General features: G+C 40.3%; 1 protein-coding gene across 6 annotated transcripts in view; it reads right to left on the bottom strand.

Annotated features, from left to right (window-relative positions):
• Window positions 1-22,614, bottom strand: part of BZW2 (basic leucine zipper and W2 domains 2) — a 78,307-nt gene that overhangs the window by 16,557 nt on the left and 39,136 nt on the right. For 5 of the 6 annotated variants that reach the window (XR_006289010.1, XM_043541118.1, XM_037890584.2 and 2 more), the window contains 6 exons: window positions 20,998-21,101; window positions 16,139-16,204; window positions 8,906-9,041; window positions 3,411-3,520; window positions 1,454-1,624; window positions 901-1,047 (listed from right to left, as the gene is read on the bottom strand). Coding sequence is in view for 5 of the 6 variants with exons in the window: in XM_043541118.1 (XP_043397053.1) it covers window positions 901-1,047; window positions 1,454-1,624; window positions 3,411-3,520; window positions 8,906-9,041; window positions 16,139-16,204; window positions 20,998-21,101 (734 nt within the window). In the remaining variant the exon portion in view is untranslated. Of the gene's footprint in view, window positions 1-900; window positions 1,048-1,453; window positions 1,625-3,410; window positions 3,521-8,905; window positions 9,042-16,138; window positions 16,205-19,910; window positions 20,082-20,997; window positions 21,102-22,614 lie in introns of those variants that run through there. The other variant, XM_037890585.2, reaches the window with a different exon arrangement.

Consider the following 22,614-nt stretch of genomic DNA (forward strand, 5'->3'; position numbering starts at 1 on the left):
TGAGCTGCATTATTAATACTACACCCTATGTTTTTTAAAAAAAAAAAATCTGACCTCATAGATGCAATGCTACAACTACGAACTAAGTGATTAAACCAATCACCACCCCAAAGTGGTTAATAAAGCCACTGCTGGAACTCCAAAATGCATCTTCCTGCTGGAAGACAATTGTGTTGAGTTTTTCTTCCCATCTGGTCCCACAGCTGGAAAAGGCTCTATGACCAGCATGCAAGGTGCAGAACCTATGGAGATGCAGGACCCCAAGCTTTGTGTATGCTGAACACAAACCTTAGGAGAAGGAACTGAGGAAGAAGGGACAGCAATAGTGGGCAATCAATATTAGAGATTTGGAAAGGCGAGAGGCATTGTGTGCAGAGCACAGATCTATGTTATCATACATGAAACTGGAAGTTCAGCAATTTCCCAACCATCATTTAAAATATGCTTGTCTTAAAAGACTGGTGAGCATAGCCTCACTCTCAGAGTTTACAAGTTCACCAGAACTCTTCAGTGGAATTATGCTCCCCTCCCCAATTCAACTGGCTGATATTAATTCTCCAATTCTTCCCAATTCAGTTGGGAAGTACTAGCCGTAATATTGTTGGTGTTTTGGTTTTGGTTTTAAATGCCTCTGAATACTTTTCAGCCACATTGTAAAGTATTTGTATCCTTATGAGGTCACCTTATGTTCCTCAGTAGTTTGGCCAAAAGCGATGACAGTCACCATATAGCAGGCACAGGGCATTATTCCTCATATATGCAAGATGTTGTTCTAATACTTAATATCAATGTCACACCAGGTTCTATGCCTTCCTGATTTAAACGTCCAAAAAAAAGTTTACTGACACCTGTGGAGTATTTTCTTGTTTACAATCTTGGCACATGCACATACATACACACCTTCAGATGTTTAAGTGCTTGTTCTGCAACCAGCTCTTCCTTCTTGTTCCATTCAACGGCATTCATTATACAGGTCCACAGGAGTCCAATCACTGCAGGCTCTGGCAGATCGTTTCTCTTCATTTCCTCTTTTACATAAAGCACTACCTGGTGGAAGAAAGAAACTTCCCACAATAGTTTGTACAGTTAGATAAAATTCTGAACTATAAATACACTAAGGTATGGATTATAACAGAAAAAAAAGTGGAATTAGCTGCAATCACATAAGAAAGGCATGGTTTTTCCTTAAAATACCTTATAGAGTAAAACTTGTTCATTTTTCAAGTCTTTATGTACAATGTAAAACTAAAATAATTCTAGCACCATTCTTGACAGCACAGAAGCCCTGTGATTATGTTTTTGTGTAGAATTAAAATAGGAGTAAATTAAATAATTCTAAGATGGATAGAGAAAGCCCGTGGGGTATATAATATTTCCCTATAGTCACTGTTCATTTAACTCTTTGCCTAATTGAGTAACAGTATGAATATAAAAATAAAAAACCTCTCCCCACCTCTTTAATTGGACATTCCTGAGACAGACGTTCCTGTAGCTCTTTTTGAAGTTCTTTACGAGTCCCCAGTGACTGCTGGACTCGGAGGAAATCTGAGAGCTCTTTTAGCCGTGCATCAGTGAAGTACTTCGCAAAATGCTCCACGTTCTGCCGATTGGCTGGAAATAGTTCCTAGGAGGCAGAGAATGCTTCTCTGTTAAATAAACTACCAAGAAAGCTTATGGTGAGGAAAGAGAACTGGTTAAAAGAAAATTAATGTTTGCATTTTCAGTGGAGAAACCACATCAATTTTTATATAGACTTGTTTTAGAGATAGTTGGTAACAGAGAAAAAACTACAACTCTTCAGGTTATATACAAAGAAAAGACAAGTAATTTACAAATTAATATTAAGTCTGCATATTCATGAAAAAACCTTGAGTTTAAAATAATATTTCAAAACATAGACCATAAAGCCATCATGCTAAGATCAGAGACTATGAACACAGAGCATTTCTATATATTTACATTTTGAGAGAATATATCTGTGTTATTTACCATATACTGCACAAAAGTGAATAGGCATATTTCTGAGAGCCATCCAATAAATATGAAAAATTATTGCATTAAATAGACAGGACACCATTAAAATAACTCATTCACAAGTGCGGCATCATTCAGCCCATACAATTCACAGCAATAGCAGACCAGTGAATTATGAGAATCCAAACATGAAAAAAAAATAGATGACAACTCTCAAGTCTGCTACTACAACTAGCACGTCATCTTGTCAGGGAGGGGATGGCAGTTATTTACAGACCAGTTCCCGGTGTCTGAAAGAACGATTCATGATCTGGATAACAGGCCTTACGACAGACACTAAAGGAGCACACTCTATTTACTTATCTATCTTGGTCTACAGGTACCCACACAGGAGATATCATCTGATACTGAAGCCTTTTAATCTAGTAGACAATAGCATTATACATTATCCAGTTGCTAAAAGCGGAAGATAGCAATGTTCAAACTGGAAATAATACATAAAGATTTTTTTTTAAAACTATGTGGGTAATTAGTTATTGGAACAGATTACCAAGAGATATGGTAAATTTTTCATCACTTGGACTTTCTAAAATCAAGATTTGATGTCTTTACAGAAAAATATAATCTAGTTTAGTTGCACATTGGGCTAGAAGAAGGAATTACTGGGTGAAACTCTCTGGTCTGTGTTATGCAGAAAGTCAGATTTATAATCTGGCTTTATAATCTATGAATCCAAGAGTCTTCAGGCAAATGCAAGAAGAGACCTGCACATTAGACAGCAAGAATCAACTATTTCTTCCCAGGAACCCACAATTCTCAACACTTCAGGCTGTTGATCCAAGAATTATATGCATGAACCGCAAGGCCATTGGCCTGACCACACACTGCTCCTAGTGGTTCTGCAGCTATCATTTTAAAACCACTGACTACCAAAATGCTTAGTCTTGTATTCACTTTATGATGATATCCCAACACTATTTCACAATTTTAAATTATAGAGCTATAATTCATTTTCAAGAGTATAATAATTTCATAAACCACTGCAGCTTCACTCATGGTTTTCTGCAACTAACAAACTACGTCAATAAAATAAAATCCTCAAATACACACATACTGGTTATTTATACTCTGTTATTACCAGAGTTTCAGTGGACAGTGACAAATAAAAGTTAGTTAATTCTCTGGCTTCTTAAACTATATTCTTCAGTCTTCCTTCTATGGAAAAACAAAAGTGGATCAGAAAAAAATTACAGGACTGATGCTTTAACAATGATGCAGGGACAGTAGCTCTAACATTATTACTGTGATTCAAAATATGTCAATTTTTTGGGAGGGAGCATTAGTGGGAATTAACATTTATGACAAAGTAGCATCTGCCTTATATATCCTCCTCTTCCTAAAACAACAAAAACTCCCAGAAAATACACGGTACTTACTAGCAATCGCTTGTCTAAGTTGGCTTTTCTTAAAGAGGAGGTAACTGAGTTGGCATCTTTCTCTGCCATCCATGCTTTGAAAAGCTTTACAGCAAAAGATGCCGCAATTCCTATTTAAGAAAATAAAGTAAACAAGAACACACACTTCAGCAACTTTTGGAATGAATTAGCAATGCTTGAGAGATTTTAACAAACTAGGTAGAAAGCAAGATTGTGTGTTCTGTGGATTCTTTGTCAAAGATAACAAGCATTTACAGTTTGTGTTTAGATTATTTTTATTTTAAATGCAATCTTATTTTTTTAAGTACTTTGCAAAGTTCACAAGTACTTTCAAACATGCTGTTTTTATATCTGCATTGGACCAATCAGATTTCCCCAATTGTTTTCCTTGGAATTGGTCTTGTTTTCATTTATAGACTATGTTAATTGTTGGATCATATTAAAGAAGTTCTGTATTAAAATCACAAATGAGTTTGATTCCCCATAGTTTAAATTCCAGGGTATTACTAATTAAGAGGTCTCTTGATTTTTGGTACTGTTTCTCTCCCTCTGTGTGTGAAACTTGCAAGCTGCTAATTGCGTTAGTACATCCTAAGACAGAGTCTGTTCTCAAAGCAATTCACACAGAGAGAGACTCAAAGCAATACTCTGTAACAACAGAAACAGCACCCAGAGACTCCCCACCCTTCTGTTGTATTAACAATTGTGATTAAAATAGAGATAGAGAATGTATGTGGATGGATGCTTGGTGTGGATAATAACGGAATGATCAGGGAGGTGCCAGCCTAAGAATCCAGTGTCCATCGGCTGAAGAAGGCGTCAAGTGGAAATAACCAGAGGACCCCCGGAGGGCAGACTGGAATCCACCCAACAGCCTCAAGAATGGGAGAACCAAAGAACAAGATAACATCTGGCAGCACGGAGCTGTCAGGAATGTGCTATCTGCTGATTGATTCAGCAACAGCATGATGAAGCAATTCCCATAGACTGGCATAGGAAGAAATTCCTATAAAAATGGACTCTGGAAAGTGAGAACTTTGGGGGGTCTGATTCTGCAAACCAACTTCCAGGAGCATCAGATGAGCATCTGACAAGACCCTGCTCCCTCCTCATGTCCAGGCCACCTGGCTAGTGGCTTGGCATGAGCAACTCTAAGACTGGTAACTGTGATAACAACCTTGCAGAACCTGTGTGTGTGTGTGTGAGAATGAATGAATAAATAAATGTAAGATTGAATGGAATGTTATAGCTATAACTAACTGCTTACTAAGATTCTTTTTGTATTCACAATAAATGTGGTATTTTGCCTTTTTCCCTTTAATAAGATCCTGCTGGTTTTTATTTTATTGGTATAACACAACGATTTAAAAAAAAAACAAATACATGAATTTTGACAGATTTAAATAGGGAATCAGTTTAAGTAGAAGGATACTTGACTGTCTAAATAATTTGAAAGAAATTAAATTACGCACTGGAGGAAACTTGATGAAAACTCTCCAGAGTTATACAGTAAGTGCTTTATTATGATAAACCAAACACTATTTCCTCTGTAACTGGTTTAGCTTAGTGAAGAAAAAATATATAATATGTATTATTTTTTCTTCTGTGTTCCTGTATCTAGAATCACCATGGGATTGTAGCTATTCAAAACACTTATGTAATATCTTAAAGTAGGAGTGCATTCTCTTTGAAATTGCATAGGGTTTTTTTTACAGGTAACTTTAATGACTTTTTTTTTTGTTGTGTTTGCACAATGCCTAGCCCAATGGGGTTCTGGCACATAACTACAGCACCTGGGTGCTAACATCATAAAAATAAACAACAGCTGCCCCACCGGCTCCCAAATATTCATCATCTTCTCCCTCACCTCAAAATCATCTGGTTTTAAAATGAAAATAGGACATAGCTAGGTAGGAAGCAAGCATGACACAGTTGTTATTTGCCAATTTACAGACGCTCATTTTCTCTCTTTTCATTTGTAGCGAATCATAAACTATCTTCTGAAAAGATTATTCCCTGAGCATCCCCAAAGAGAAAGAAATAATATGCACGATTTTCAATGACATTGGTATGGCAGTTTTTCCAATCTTATGTAGTGGAACGTTGGCTGTGGGGCATGAGCATGAGACAAGTGCTAAATGGAACTGCAGATGCTCAACACCTCTCAGGATCAGGCCTAAGACTTTTTACTTTGCATTTTAGTTTTATATTAGTGTGTCAAGTTGAAACGGACATGAAGCAAACTTACAGTTACACAGCCTCTGACTATTCAGCAGTGAGAAAGAGTGTGTTCGACTAACACAAGATTTAAAGAACAATGCATGCCTATGATTATGTATCTGCAAAATAGCTCATTTTTAACCACAGCTCACTCTACCAAAGTTTAAAAAAATTAATTATGCATTCCAAAACTGAATTTGGATAAAAGACAAAATAAGTCATTTACAGTTAGAAATCATTATCCACAGTTTATGTACATACCACTCACTATAGAATATGACATTCTAGAAAACTCAGGAGAGGGAAACATTCCATTTTGTGACCATAAGGATTTTTCAGGCAGCAATGCCTTTCGGCATAGCTATTACCAGGATTTTGCTTTAAACACATCTTTTCTACTGAAAGTCTGATACCTCACAGCAGCTACTTGGGCCACATGATACTTCATTGTATGGTACAGATCAATAGTGTGTAACAGCAAAAGGCTGACTGGCTGCAAAAAGCAACAGAAAAAACATGCAAGTTTTGGGGCAAATATATGCCAAGAACCAAAAGCACTAGGAATAAGTAAGGAGCTGTCAAAAGTTTAAAAAGCCTAAGAATATGGGTTCATAATGTAAGGTTTTTTGCTCTGGTTTTACACAGGGCATAAAAATTGTATCCTTCAACATTAATTTGAAATTTGGCATTTGTAGTTCAAGGTAAAAATAAATCCTAAGCTTTTGTGTTTTCAGAAGCCTCTTGTGTTCCTGTAACTAAAAAAGGCTGCCATTTAAAAGCACTACAGGCCATTACCCTAAAACATAGATTAGTGCTTTTGTTTGGATTTTCTCCTAAATTTATTCCCATCGTGAAAGCTGTGGGTGATGGCAGAGCAGGGCTGCAGCTGTGGCCTTTGTTTTCTAAATGCTACAGAAAGAAACGTAATTAGGGTTAGCATGCAGTAAAGGAGAACGTGTTCCACTCAGAGCTGCTTTAAACAGTTGCAGTATTTTGCAGTGAACACAGCTTCATTTTAAAAAATACCTTTGTAAAAAAGAAAAGTACAACATTGCCAGTATGTGTATGAGTTATGATGTGAAACCCACATTCACAGACCAATCTGTTGTGGGGGGAAGCATCTGGAAAAATATTAAGTCTCCAAAGCAGAAGAAATATCACAACGCACCATAAGATTGAAAGAACAGTTACTTACCCTACCGTGGCTGTCCAAGGTTATGTAACACTATCAATCCCATTGTAGGTGCACAGGTGCCTCATTCATGCGAGTTCAGATTTTTTTTAATAGGAGCGTCCACTGGGGTCACATAAGTGCACTGTGCTTTTTTGTGCTCCCATGCAAGAACATAAAGGGCAGAGCGGCCATGACCTTCCTTCATGTATCAAAGACTTTGTTTGCTTAGGAATCAAAGTGGGGATGGCGGGCAGGTCCGGAAATCCACACTAACACCACCTTGAAGAACACCATTAACACAGGGTAACTGTTCTTTCTTCTTCGAGTATGGGTCTGTGTTGATCTGACTGGGAAGCAGTACCCACCCAGGATGGTGGGAAATGAAGAATTTCAGCTGTACCTAACAGTGATTGAAGTACTGCTCTCCTAAAGTTGGACTTACAGCTACGCCCGAGGTATAGCATTTGAGAAAGATCAGTGGGCTGCTCCATGTTGCAGACTTGATGTTTTATGGAAAAGATACACCAGCCAGATGGTAACACAGTGAGATGTATTGTGTTACGGAGAGTGCCCTTAATAGAGCTGAACAAAAGGTTGGCCTACTTTAAAATGCAATAAGTAGCCAAGGATCTTGGTACTGGGGCCTGGATAGGATCCAGACCATGTTGGACTGCCCTTACTGAGAACCATTTCTATTTAGAAGGTTTTTCAGGTGGATGTTTTTCTCTCTGTATCAGGATTTCCTTGACCTATAGGGAGCAGTCCATGTCCATGGTACTCAGCCAGCCAATAGCCATGCTACCAAATGCAGTGACTATGGGTCTGGGTAAAGCATCTGGCCATGGGACTGAGAGATCAGGTCTGGACAGCCTGGGAGCTGGATCTGGGACGGATGGTCATCTGTAATAGGTATATCAGCCAAAACTGCCTCAGCCCATATTAGCTACAAGAATGACCTTTTGATCTTGGAAATCACTCTGGGTATCAACGGAATCAGTAGACAGGCATAGAGAAGTCCTCTCTTATACTGCAAGGGGGAAGGCATCTGGCCATAATCCTACAGTTAGACCCCATCTGGAGCAAAAGTTCTCACACTTGGCATTGTCTCTGATAACAAACAAGTATTATGGGGGTTCACTAATGATAGCATATCTGCATGGACCATTCATGATTGGGCATGGGTTACGTGCTCAGGAAGTCTGCTGGCTGATGCTGACTGCCAGGTGAGCTGCATCTCCATAGGACTTGTGAGTCCTTGCAGAGAAGGATTTGTATACCAAACACCTAGTTACCAAGGATGTATCTCTCCCCCAGACAGAACAGGCATCAATTATGCCCATCTATCAGGGGGATGTCAATCACAGATCAGGCAGGGTTTAAACCCTGAGGGTTTAGAGCAGTGGTCCCCAAACTTTTTATGTCATGAGCCCCCCCTTACCCATAATGGACTTTGTCCACTTTCCCCCGGGAGCTGTGGTTGGGAGTGGGGCCAGAGCCGCAGCCAGGGCTGGAGCTTGAGCCGGAGCTGGGAATGGGGCCAGGAGCACAGCTGCAGCCGGAACTGCAGCTGGAGCTGGATCTGCAGCTGTGGCTATGGCCAGGGGAGAGCGGAGCTGGGTGACACTTCCTCCCAACCCCTCCCTGAGGGCTGGCCTGGGCCCCACTTTGCCCCCTCAAATGTTCCTCCATGCCTCCTTAAGAGGGACACACCCCACGGATTGGGAACCACTGGTTTAGAGTCTGCCATGATGGTTGGTGTGAGGTGTCTCACTCTGCTGTGCAGGGCTAGCTATTTTTTTTTTTTTTTTTTTGGAGGGGGAGGCATTATTAATATATGTTGTTTGCAATGTAGCTGTTGCTGTGATGATCCCACAGTATAAGAGACCCCCACTATTGACCTGAAGAAGAGCTCTGTGGAGTTAAAAAACTTGTCTCTTCTTTCACCAACAGAAGTTAGCGCATTAAAAAGATATTACGTCACCCCCTTGTCTCTAATATTAACGTATGTTCTATAAAACACATTTCTCCCCAAACCTATTAAAGCTAAAATCAGAAAAAAAAACATTTTAAAAATAAAAAACACACCACACAAAAAATTTACCTTCTTTGACAATGTTGTCAGTGAAAAGGCTTGTCAATATGGCGGCAGGAAGTGTTCCATTGCCTAACAGGATCCCAGTGAGCATTGCTAACTTTGTCTGCTCCGTTTCAGAAAAGGCTTTAAGGAACAACAGGAGCTGTGGATTAGATCAGACAAACAGGCATATCTGAGCCACAGAGAATGACAATGTGTCGTAAAGAACATTAAGGGCCAGATTATGAACCCCTTACTTCTAAAAAAGTCCCATTGAAGTCAATGGGAATGCTAGTGCAGTAAAGTGCTACTCATAACAGAATCTGGCCTGAAGAGTTTAGCATCAGACATTGCCACATTTACAGGAAATGCAATTACAACAGATTCTCTCAGAGCTAAAATTCAAAATAATTTCCTAACTTAAGCAATACTGATATTTTTGATAAAGCTGACAAAGGGGTAGGGGCTCTGGGAGAGAGTTTGGGTGCGGGATGGGGTACAAGCTCTGGGCTGAGGCAGGGGTGAGGACTCTGGATGGGCAACACTTCCCTTGGGTAGCTCCCGAAATCGACCGGCACATCTCTCTGGCAGTGGCTCCTAGGTGGGGAGGTCAGGGGGTCTCCACGCACTGCCCCTGCCCATAGGCAATTCCCAGCCAATGGGAGTTGCGGAGTCGGTGCTTGGGGGGGGGAAGCATACGGAGACCCCCTGGCACCCTCACTAGGGCTGCAGGGACATGCCGACTGTTTCCAGGAGTGGCGCGGAGTCAGGGCAGACAGGGAGCCTACCTTAGCCCTACTGTGCCGCCGGACTTTTAGCGCCTAAAATCTCTCAGTTTGGCTTCAGTAGCCTCTGGGAGATAGAGGAAGGGAGAGATGTTGAGGGAGGGATGGGAAAGAGTTGATCAGCAGGGCCCATGGACCCCCAGCAGTAACCTCGGGGATCCTAGTTTGAGAAATGCTGCCATAGATCATCTCACTGAAGAATATAAAACCACTACAGGGTAAGGCACTACTTCACTTGAGTAAGAGTGACAGATCTGACCTTCAGTGTTTAAAGTCAAGGATGGTTTCTTGTTAAGGGCCTGATCCATAGACCATTGAAGTCAATGGGAGGCTTTTAGCAGAGTATTTCTATTGACTTCTTTTGGCTAATCAGAGTCTTTCCACTGATGACTTCAATGGGATTTGGATCAGGCCCTACAGTTGCAGTTCCTTTACTGACTCATCAAAAGTTTCAAGTATGCTAAGAGAACACAGAGCTTCCAGTTCTCCCTATGGGGACTGGGGGCAGGGAATGCAATTACAACAGATTCTCTCTCAGCTGAAATTCAAAATAATTTCTTAACTTAAGCAATACTGATATTCTTGATAAAGCTGACAAAAGGAAATGCAGGAATCTAAGTTGCTTCTGAGACCTCATCATTCCCATTACTAATTACAGTAAGGCAGCAAATTGGTTTGAGAAGAAAATACAAGCTTTCCTGCTGTGTGAAGCAAAAGAAGATTGTGATTCAAACAGAAAACATAAAAAAATCTGAGATGAAGAAGACTAGAAGATTTATAAATATATGGGTGAGAAAATACTTGGCTATGCTGTTTTTTCCAAAGAAGGTGCAGACTGACTCCAGAGTAGCATGGCAGCTAACTGGTTAGCAGGAAAAGTTATTTAAAGAATGTTATCAAAACCAACAGATCCAGGTCGGGGAAAAATGGAATTTATATTTTATAGTACCGATCTAAAATGTGCATTTTAAATTGCATTTGTTTAATCTACTGTAACCGTGAATTACGATTGATAACCACAGGAACACTGACGTCAGGAGACTTACTAATATTCTGTATATAGAGCCCAAAGTGTTCAGACAATAAGCACGCTGGAAAATGCCAATGGTAAAACAATGGCCAGGGTCAAAACTCTCAGAAGCCAGAACATTTAGTGTGAGAGCTGAAATCTATTTTTAAAATATTCCAATGTAATGCCAGTACAAATTATCAGATTGATGGCCATGGGGACTTAAGTCTTCTTTATCCAAGCCTATAGATGTGCTACCTGAAACGTAACCTTGAGAAAGTGAAAGTAATTCAGAACTTCCAGTTTGAGACTGCCAGCAAAGTTGTTAGTAAGAGGGAGGCATCTTTAGTTTTCCCCTACAGTTATTTGCTTTTCCTGCTACATCACCCATCTCTTTGGTCCCCATTTTGGTGAATAAAGAAGGAGGATTATGTATACTCATTGGAAGCCAAATTGGGTGCATTCCCCATTTTAGCACTTCAAACCAGTATTAATTTCTGACCATCCTACTCTTGATGTGCCACTTGCATTGTTGTGCATGTGACCTACAAAAATCCCTGGGACAAATTCAGTAAAGTTGCACCCATTCACATCAGGTCTGAATTCTGGGCAAAAAGCTGCTATTTTTAAAGCCACTACTACTGACAGCAGAGTTCTACACTCCTATAGGCTGCACAGAGAGGGAGATTATAAAGGGAACAAACATCTTTAACTACCAAAGCACTAATAATAATAATAGGAACACATTGCTATTATTCAGAAACATTTTTTCACAAACATTTGAAAAATGACACAGGGAAAAAACTCTGTTACATTCTTTCCATAGAGCGTCATTCCTAATAAGAAAAAAAATCATGTATTATAGTATTAAAAACCTACAACATTAACATTTATAAATCCTTCTGAATTTCAGAAATCTACAAATTGAACTTTAGCATTTCTTGAAAGGTTATTGCAAGATCTGAAGTCACATAATATTGTTTAAGTGTTTCCTGTTTCTTCTCACACCACACCCCCAACCAAACATTCTTCTTACAAAGGTCTTTTGGGACAGGTTCTAATTAAGAAGTTATTTAAGTTTATTACATTTCAACACAATATCTTTGGGGCAGGGATCTTGCCTTCCTGCTTGCAAATGCCTCATACACTGTTGATGCTGTAAGAATATTTGAACTAATAAAGTTAAAAAAAGATAGCTCTGAGAACCTAATGTACAGGATCATTTTCTTAGTTCCAGGGTATTATTATACAATCCTCATTTAGCTGCAAAATGCAGCCTAAATTAATTATTAAGGAAAAACTTCAAAATCTTTAATTAACCCACTTAGGAACAATAAAAAAAACACCAAGATATTCAGATCTAAGCTGTTGTTAAAGTAATCAGCAACGAAAATCTGTAAGAGCTCTTCCTTTACTAACACTGTTACTAACCTCTGTTGGGGAGTTACAAAATGCCCAAGTTATTTCAGAAGAGTTCTGAACCTCCCACTGGGTTCTAAGTGGTTTACAACCTACTGATAGACTGTATTTGGTTCTGAATGCAAACTGGTTCCCAATATGAAAAACAAGAAGTATGACTGACTCCAGTACTATATTCGTAGCACATCTAAAACTCCTACTTATTTCAGTGGGAGTTTTAACTGCATAATGGGCCCAGGATCAGGTCTATTGTGCTCTGTTACAAGACATTTTTTTTTTTAAACCTAAAGTGAAGTTCTGTGCAGTATAAGCTATCCACACATATCCTATGTAAACAAAAAGGTATATGGACTTCTCTTGTAATCTGGAAAAGCACAAAGATTGAGAAGACTGTATGCCTCCATCAACCTACAAAGTGCAGTTATTCCTGAATAACCCCACTTCCTGAAGTGTGTTATTGCTTTAAGATTCACAGAATTGTTTTAAAAATACTTGTCAGCATTGCGAAATAAAGCACTTTACATATCCACAGAGAAGCACAGCAAGCTACCTACAATACCCCATGATTGTGTCAGTTCTGTTCTACTCAGCATCTTATGCCTAATCCATATTTGATCTCTCAGAAAGCCACCTTTCTGGTACCCTGCTACATAGTTTCAGAGCAGTTACTTTCATTAGGGAAAGAGGAAAAATGACCCAAGTTCCTTGCACCATATCCCACTACTTACACATACTCCTGTACGCCTCATTAACATTTACCAGTGCAGGTACAAAAATCTACACATCTGCCCTTTAGCATGATGTTTATAATGTTCTTCCCTCCCTCCCCCGCTTCCATGACTGGAGGGATGTTAACAGGCCACCTCACCTTGAATGGTCCTTTGAAATATGTGTTAACTATTTATGCTAAACAATCTGTTTTCTACCTTGTATTTAGCGGTGACACTCAGAGTACCTTTCCTAGACCTGAGGAAGAGCTCTGTGGAAGCTCGAAAGCTTGTCTCTCTCACCAACAGAAGCTAGTCCAATAAAAGCTATTATCTCATCCACCTTGTCTCTCTTACTTGGGCTGTGACAGTTCACCAGGTTGCCTATTTACATACAGGATCTGTGAATTACTGGCATGAACTTTAACTGACAATAGTAATAATAGAGGGTTAGCAAATTTAATCACTGTGCAAGGACACCCTTTCCAACAATTTTTGAAATTCCTTGCATGAAATAAAAGTCTAGATTAAAAACTGCTCATCAGAGAGAAATTGCTACTGAAATCTGTGGCATACTTATGCAATTGGGAGAAAGTCCTTATAAAAAAAATCCTTTTAACTCTCTTTTTCAATAAGATTTGAAAGCCAAAAGCAGACATGAAAGGGAATTGCTTCTCAAGGTGCACAGGACTATCAGTGATCTTTTGTAATAATTATGAACAGGAAGAAATATAATATGACCCACTGAAAGCAAGCACTAGAGTGCACATTGCCACCTGAGCCAATCTCACCCTAAAAAAAAAAAATTTAAACATTCCCCAAATACCACCTGATTGAGTAAAGTGAGACTGCTGGTCTGGCCCTGATTTTCAGCATGACTTTCCTACCCCAGTGGAACTTTCCACCAGCACTACCTGGACACTCTAAATTGGATGATGCAACTGCCAGAATATCAATTTCACGGCTGGGACAGTCACAAACCATTTCTTGTGGTATCATCAAGGCATCACTTCTTGTGTCTTTCTAAGAGTAATGTAGATTTACCTCCCTTTTCAACTACCAATATCCATAGGAACATGTTTTAGGAGAAATCCTGTCTATTAACATCCAGGCATGCATTTTATTGTACATTAAGGAAGACACAGTAAATATCTGATGGGAAAAGGTCTAACATACTGAAATACCACCACAGTGAATTACTCTATGGGTTGGATGGTGGCTACTTGCAGTGTAGGTGCACAAAAAAGAACGAAGTGGACACAACGAGCCTTCTTTGTGATCCAGTACAAAGGGCAACCATGGTGCTACTAGGGAGCACAGGCCCTAATCCTTGCCAGCATCCTCATGGGTTCCAGTTCTCTGAAATGGGATGGAGAAGAGAAGGGTGCCCCTTCCCTCTCCCCTGGCACTGGCAAATAGAGCACCAGAGTAGGCTCTTGATAGCTCTCATCCAACTACTAATCTAACCCAGCCTGATATCTAATTAAATTGTGAGGCCTGAGAAGACCACAGCCTGGGGAGGTACAGCTGAAAGGTACCGGTAAGTCTTATTTGTTAATCTGGAGTAAGCAAAAATAGCCAAATTTGCAGTCCTGGAGACTAATACCCTCCAGTAATCCACAAGGATTAGCGAGCAGCAGTGCAAGATTTCCCGCAGGGCTCTGACAACATGCTTCAACCCTAATATCAAACAGCCACCATGAATGGTAAGAAAAATATTTCCACACCCAGTTAAGTGTTGGAATAATAAATTTATAGAATTTAAATTATAAATTATATAATTAAATAATAAATAAATGTGTTAGTCTCTAAGGTGCCACAAGTGCTCCTTTTCTTTTTGCGGATACAGACTAACACGGCTGCTACTCTGGAATCTCTACTGACATTGCTGACAAGGGTAACTATAAATCTTTTTTCAGCTGAGTTACTTGCCACTGGAGATGGGATTGATACCAGTTCACATGTGCTAGAACACCAGCAATCCATTTTAGGTAGCTACTTTATCACTACTGATTTGAACTGATGGTTGTCAATCCATTAGCCCTTTTTTTTTTTTTAAAAGCTTCAAATTACTTTGTATTGACCACAACCTGTAACTGGCATGATTGTGCAATATGCACTCTTAAAAATGCACAAAACTCGAAGTGAAGCAAATTACAAAGCAAGTTAAAAAGAAGAGGCAGTTTGAAGTGACATGGTATTCCTTTGTTAAATATGCAGAACGCTTTCTGTAATTTGAATGCAATGAGTCAACATTTCTCATTTCAACGATTATAATAATTAACAGCAAGAACATCAGATTTATGTAGGGAGCAGAGGTAAATTGAGTTCTACAATGAGTGATGCACTAAGCAATCAGCATCAGTTAAAAGGTATATAGACCACAACTATAAAAATAGCCTCGTGAACTAGCAAGAATGTGCAAATAAGAGCCAATATCCCTAAGCCACTGTATTTGTAAAGGGAGTCAGTTTGACATCAGAAAGACACTCCCTCACTTTTTCTGTGCATGATATTTAATACTTGGAACAGTATTCCATATTCTTGCTCATTTTTATTAAATGGAGGTATTTTAACCACAGGAGAAGTTATACCCACATCAGCACTGGCCACAGTTTTATTATTCCAACCATTAATCTATGATATATTTTATATTATTTCTGGCCAGAAGAGTGTAAAAATGCAAACATTTCTTCACAGATTTCTTTAGCCTTCCATGTAATTCAGTAAATGCCACAATTCAAAACATGACCACCACATTCACTGAAGTCTAAAGTAAGCAAATACAACAACAACTCTGCCGATGTGATACTTGCTCTTACCATGTCACAGACATGCACTCAAAGCCTCCTAAACACCTAAGGGCTCATTCTGCAACCTATACACACCAGACTAGTCACGACTCATACAAGCAGTCTCACTTCAGTGCATGGTAAATTTGCATTCACTACATAGAAAATATATACTAGGAGTTTGATACAACTCTGGGTTCTGTTGATATAGGGCCTTGGTGGTGAAATTCATCCCAATGAGTGCTCTCCAGGTGGTTCCATAGCCATCAAGCACCACAGGCTGAGATGAGAAAGTGGCGGGCACAGGTAGACAGGGGAGCCAAGGATGCACTGACTCAGCATGTGCCCTGGACAATCTCCACAGGCAGTGCTCTTATAGCGCCTCAATTACAAACTAAAGCTACACCACTTCTGGGAGTTTCAGTCTGCACTCTCTGACCCAGCCAAGTTAAATCAAGACAAGAACAGCAGCATGTAAGAATATGCAGTTACTTTGGACAGAGGGTAGGTGAATATTAAGTCCAAAGAGATACTGGCACCAACATTACCTTTTTGATTTCCTCTTCAAATGCCTTTTCCAAATATTTATATCTCCTGATTAGTTTATTGAAGACCTAAATACAAAACAGATTAAGTTAGAGAGATAAAAACAGTCAGCGTATTTTACAGGTAAGGGGCCAGGAACTAGCACTGTCTCGGTAAGTCAATAAAGAACACTCATAACTTATCTGTGATAAACCTTGGAATACAGATTTTTTTTTTTAAAAGATCTATTCCAGCTCTGAGGAGAAAGAAGTAGGGATTAGTGGCTTCTTATGCTTTTATGTCTTATTATACGATTTTCTTTTAGATATGACCAAATACACTGCGTTTCCAGGAAACTAGCAGCTACCCAGTACAACAGGTGCGCATTTGTGCGGCAATCCCTTGTCTCACAAGCTACCATGACAAATGTTCTGACTCCCAACCTCTCATCCCTGTTCCCCTCTCTTCTCTCTCTCTCCAGTGCCCCTACTTCCCTTTTTACCCCATTCATAGCTCCATCTGCGGGAGTGAAACAATGAGGATGTCCCCACTTTGCATACATCCTCTAACAACACAGCTGCCTGAGAAGGCTGGGGGATTGAACAAATAGAGGGGGGCCTGCAATGCCATGATTTTAGGGCTGAATACCTTTAGTAGATGCAGGCTTATTAACAAAGACCTTGACACAAAGTATCATAAAATGCTTTATGATTAGAGAGAGAGGGAGAATACTTTACAGTGCTAGCAAAGTTATTTTAAAAATCTTTTCAGGAACAACTATGCAAGAAACCAACAGTCAGTGCTATTGGAGCGTAACATGCACATTCTGGTAACTTTCAGATTTTAATAGGACTGTCAAGGCTCCTTCCCCACTCTGAACTGTAGGGTACAGATGTGGGGACCTGCATGAAAGACCCCTGAAGCTTATTCTTACCAGCTTAGGTTAAAAACTTCCCCAAGGTACAAACTTTACCTTGTCCTTGAACAGTATGCTGCCACTACCAAGTGTTTTAAACAAAGAACAGGGAAAGAGCCCACTTGGAGACGTCTTTCCCCAAAATATCCCCCCAAGCCCTACACCCTGTTTCCGGGGGAAGGCTTGATAATAATCCTCACCAGTTGGTACAGGTGAACACAGACCCAAATCCTTGGATCTTAAGAGCAATGAAAAATCAATCAGGTTCTTAAAAGAAGAATTTTAATTAAAGAAAAGGTAAAAGAATCACCTCTGTAAAATCAGGATGGTAAATACCTTACAGGGTAATCAGATTCAAAAACATAGAGAATCCCTCTAGGCAAAACCTTAAATTACAAAAAGACACAAAAACAGGAATATACATTCCATCCAGCACAGCTTATTTTACCAGCCATGAAACAAAAGGAAATCTAACGCATTTTCTAGCTAGATTACTTACTAACTTAACAGGACTTGGGAGGCTGCATTCGTGATCTGGTCCCAACAAAACCATCACACAGACAGACAGACCCCTTTGTTCCCCCCCTACCTCCAGATTTGAAAGTATCTTGTCCCCTCATTGGTCATTTTGGGTCAGGTGCCAGCAAGCTTACCTTAGCTTCTTAACCCTTTACAGGTGAAAGGGTTTTGCCTCTGGCCAGGAGGGATTTTATAGCACTGTATGCAGAAAGGTGGTTGCCTTTCCCTTTATATTTATGACAGAGTATCTTAATTGAGGGCCCCAAACATTTTGAACTTTTCATACAGACCCTTGCATTTCTCACTCCCCACTGAAAACCCCCTCCTCGCCTCAGCAGGTTCTTCCCATGTCTGTATGTGTATGCATACATATCCTTTTCTGGTACAGTCAGAGAATATGCAGAAGGGGTTTTCCCTTCTCCCCACACTGGCACCTTCAGGAACATCTCCCATCTATTCTCAGTTTGTTTTTTCTTCTTATAGGGGATGGATGGGAAGAGATGGCAGTGGGCCTTTCCCTGTTCTCTCCTGAGGGGACATAGGTCTCCTCCCACTAGGGGCTCTCCAATTCTCTCCCCTCCCCTCAAAATACTCTGGTCTTTTCCCCTCAAATCCACGTCTGCCCTCTATTCATGTCTGTCCTCCACTTGTCTGTTTCCCTCTCTTCTCCTCCTATAACTGCCTCCCTATCATCTGTCCCCATTCTGTCTCTTCATCCTTTGTTCCCTGTCCTCTCCATCTGACTGCAGCACTGGTAAAAGGTGGAGGGCAACATACTGCTACTGTGGCTGTACTGGCCTGGGTGTGTTGGGTGTTGAGAGGAGAGAGGTTGAAAATCAGTGCTCTCACCACTGTGCAGAGCCAGCACCAGGCTTGTGACTGACATGGCATTCGACTGGGATGGGGAGCTGGTTTGCAATAAATATTTAATTTTTTTGTTGTTGCCAGGTTATTGTGACCTGGGGGTAAATGACAGAATTGGTTTATTCCGATAATGTATTTTTAAGAGGCTGTTAAGAGCCTATGACTGGCACGCTTGTTGCAGAGCAGCAGAAAATGAAATAAAGGATGAATTATGGCCATGTGAAGAGGCACACTGATATGGAAATGTATAGTTAATTAAGATGTGGAAAGAGAATGAAAATCATGAGCTAGGGTTTTTAAGCCTTTTGCATTTTAAAAAATAAGAAAATGTTACATATTATAACACAATTTGTAATGTGGAGAAGTGAAGTGTTTTGGGATATTTAGGGCATGTTTACATTGGAATTAGGCACCGGTAGCTGGCCTGTGCCAGCTGACTCTGGCTCGGGCTAAGGTGCTGTTTAATTGCAATGTAGATGTTCAGACTCAGGCTCGAGCCAGAGCTCTGGGACCCTTCCTTCCACCTCGTGAGCCCGAGTCAATCAGGTGACTTGCAGGACTTTTATTCTAGTGCTGACATAACCTTATAATGTGCAACAACAGTGTCTACAAGGACCAGCTAATGTGCAACATGTTAGTGCACTTTAGAAATCATACCCCTGCTGTGCACACAGGGCTTGTCTACACAGAGCAGCAAAGTGCCATGCAAGTAGTGGCATTACTGGCACATTTAAGAATCCTCAAGTATGCACTGACATAAGACTGGCCTGCGGGATTAAAGCAGTTCTTGGAGTTACTTTAACAGTTATTTTAGCCTGAATTTCACTCCTTCATGCTAGAGTCAAACCTCTCTGTTTCCTGTTAGTCCAAAAAGAGTTGGCAGAGTCAGTAATGGAAGCATCAGTTCAGTTATTAACTACAAATACTGATTTGTTTTGCTGACTTTTGGTAGAACTACTTTCACTGTGCTGCATTTCTAGTCCCTTCAAACCTCTTGCCTCTACACTTAAATGTAGATTCTATTGCAAAGCTAAATTTCTGATATTTCCAGTTGTCATTACCAGACAACTTAAAAATCTATCCATGCTGAAGAACCAAAAGCAACAATTTTGTGAAATAAATATTATGAATAAAGATGTTCTTAGAAAGAGCGGCATATTCTTAGCAAAGGGTGGAGTGGCTAAACATGTTGCTTGCTACACAAAATAATTTCACTCCTCCAGGTAGACTTTTTAAAGTAGCCTCACACACTTCTCAGCCAACATATGCTATTGAAACACTTCTTGAAGCTAGTGCCCTTTGTATGAGTCTTGTGAGGGTTTGTAGATCACCTGAACATGTTGGCAGGGATAATGGTTCTTATTCTTTCATGTACTGTATCATGTTACAATAATAATTAGATACATAAATAATATTTACAAAATAACAGATACTGTAATTTATTATATCTGGACACACTAATGAGATTTCATTTTTTTAAATTTAGTTTTACTTACATGCAGAATTATAGGGTGGCTCATATTTTTCTGTAATGACAATGCTCATCCTTATTAGAATATTACAGATTATTATGCACTGCTATTAGTCATCATTATTTGTCATACTCCACCAAGGAGTTACGTGATTTGAGATATTCTTGCATAATGTCTTAAGGTTCGTTGCTTATTTGTATTTATTTCACATAGGCCTATTTATCCAGTCCTGCAAACTCTTACTCTTGTGAATAACCTTTTTCATAACATGTAGAGGGCCACTGACATCAACTGGACTATTTGTGCAAATCCCGATTACCTGCATGAGGAAGAGTTGTAGGATTAGGCTTTAAATTTTTCAGTCATTACTCTTATGTTCCATATGTTAATTATATATAAACTTGCTAAAACCTTTTATAAAATAACTCTGTATGTAGAAAAGGACAGCACAAACTAAAGAGAAGAATAGGAAATGATTGACAAACCTCACAAGAAATATGATCAAAGATATATGTCTGACAGCCCTATAATTGTCTTTTAAAGGAATTGTGACCAGATAATTCCCGAAATCCTTTTTCTTATCTAATGCTTATAGATTAGAGGGAACAAAGGCAGATTAGTACCTAACTATACTACTTAACTCCTTTGTCATTAGTCTACTGCATGGTCAATCTGCAGATTTATTGCTATTATGGGATGTTAGATGGGTTGGGTTCTGAGATACCCAGGAAAGAATTTTCTGTAATATCTGGCTGGTGAATCTTGCCATATTTGGGGTCGGGAAGGAATTTTCCTCCAGGGCAGATTGGAAGAGGCCCTGGAGGTTTTTCGCCTTCCTCTGTAACATGGGGCATGGGTCACTTGCTGGAGGATTCTCTGCTCCTTGAAGTCTTTAAATCACAATTTGAGGACTTCAATAGCTCAGACATAGGTGAGACGTTTTTCACAGGAGTAGGTGGGTGAGATTCTGTGGCCTGCGTTGTGCAGGTCGGACTAGATGATCATAATGGTCCCTTCTGACCTTAGTATCTATGAATCTATTATCTTTTCTAATGATTTATAAACAGACTACAGTGGCCTGTCAATAATGGGTTTCCCTTCCTACCCTGACCTGAGCATAGTTTCGGATAGTGTCATGATCTTCATCTGCAGAAAATACACAGTGGCTGGTCATCTTGGTTTTGTCATTGTCATCTATGCGTGTCCCTCCAGGGGCTAAAAAGAAAGAGAAAAAGCACAATAAAGATGCATTGTTCAGATAAGGCCCCTAAGACTTACTAAAGCTTATAACCTCTTAGGCATCACTGAGTTCAAGGTGGAATGAAAATGGGCATCAGATGCAACAGCAAAAAGAAAAAAAAAAGCCAGAGCACTTATCGACTGTGGTGGCATTTGGCATGTATAGAGAAAGGAACAATCAGGATTTCCACACTATGCCACATCCTACAGACCAAAAGGATTGAGAGTCATGACAAGAAATCTTGGCTGGCTTTGAGTGGTGAGTGCAGGATGTGGTCCTGTGGGGATTACTAGTTGGTGCCAACTACCTGATAAACATACTGGCACTTTTGTGTTAATTTTCATCCTGTTTGCAAACATATTAATGTAATCTTTTCTGAAGAAAACTATTAGCACATCATCACTTGTTTTAGGACTCAGAAAATGCTGCTAATCTCTTTACGGCTTACCATACCTAGCAAGTACATTTAACCATATTAAAACTAGCTTTATTGGCATCAGATCTGTTCAGTTATGGATGTGGCATAGTAAAGCAGAGGTAGGCAAACTACAGGCCGAAGGCCACATCCTGCCCACGGGACCATCCTGCCTGACCCTTGAGCTCCGGCCGGGGAGGCTAGCCCCCAGCCCCTTCCCTGCTGTCCCCCCTCCTCTACAGCCTCACTTTGCCACGCCTCCTGCGCTATGGCCCACCGCTCCTGCCGGGGAGTGCGGCGGCGTGGATGCGAGCGCAAGCGGCGCGGCAAGGTGAGGCTGCTGCTCTGAGCGGCATGGTAAGGGGGTGGGGAGGTTGGATAAGGGGCAGGGAGTTCCGGGGGGCAGTCAGGGGACAGGGAGTAGGGGGCTGGGGGGGTTGGATGGGGGTGGGTCCCGGGGGGCAGTCAGGGGACAAGGGGGGGGGGGGTTGGATGGGTTGGGTGTTCTGAAGAGGGCAGTCAGGAGGCGGGAAGTGGGAGGGGGCAGCGGCCAGGCTGTTCGGGGGGGGGGCAAAGCCTTCCTTACCCGGCCCTTCATACAGTTTCACAACCCCGATGTGGCCCTTGGGCCAAAAAGTTTGCCCACCCCTGTAATAAAGCTACAAGCAAATAGCATAGCTATACACGCTTGGATGACCAAACTCCAATCTGCAGTACTAGTATTTGCAAGCAAATCAAGGGGTGCATGTAAACATTCAGAGTTGGCACATACTTTTGAAAGTCTAGCTTCTAAGTATGAAATTACTTTAAAATACATCAGTTATTGGTATTAAATATATAAGGGGGTTTAAAGAGACCATTTATAATTATACTAACTATATTGTATGTCGATACAACATAATAGTAATTTAATCCAGGAATAGGTCTCAGTTCAGCATGTCAACAGCCCCATTGAAATCAAGAGAATTAGGGTCAAACATTTTGTCTCCTCTACCATTTTTATGCCAATATATTAATACTAAGTTTCAGGGGACAGAGGTGAGAACTAACTTTTTTCTAGAGGAAAAAGCAGA

This window comes from Chelonia mydas, chromosome 2, assembly GCF_015237465.2.
Source record: "Chelonia mydas isolate rCheMyd1 chromosome 2, rCheMyd1.pri.v2, whole genome shotgun sequence".
Classification (NCBI taxonomy): domain Eukaryota; kingdom Metazoa; phylum Chordata; order Testudines; family Cheloniidae; genus Chelonia; species Chelonia mydas.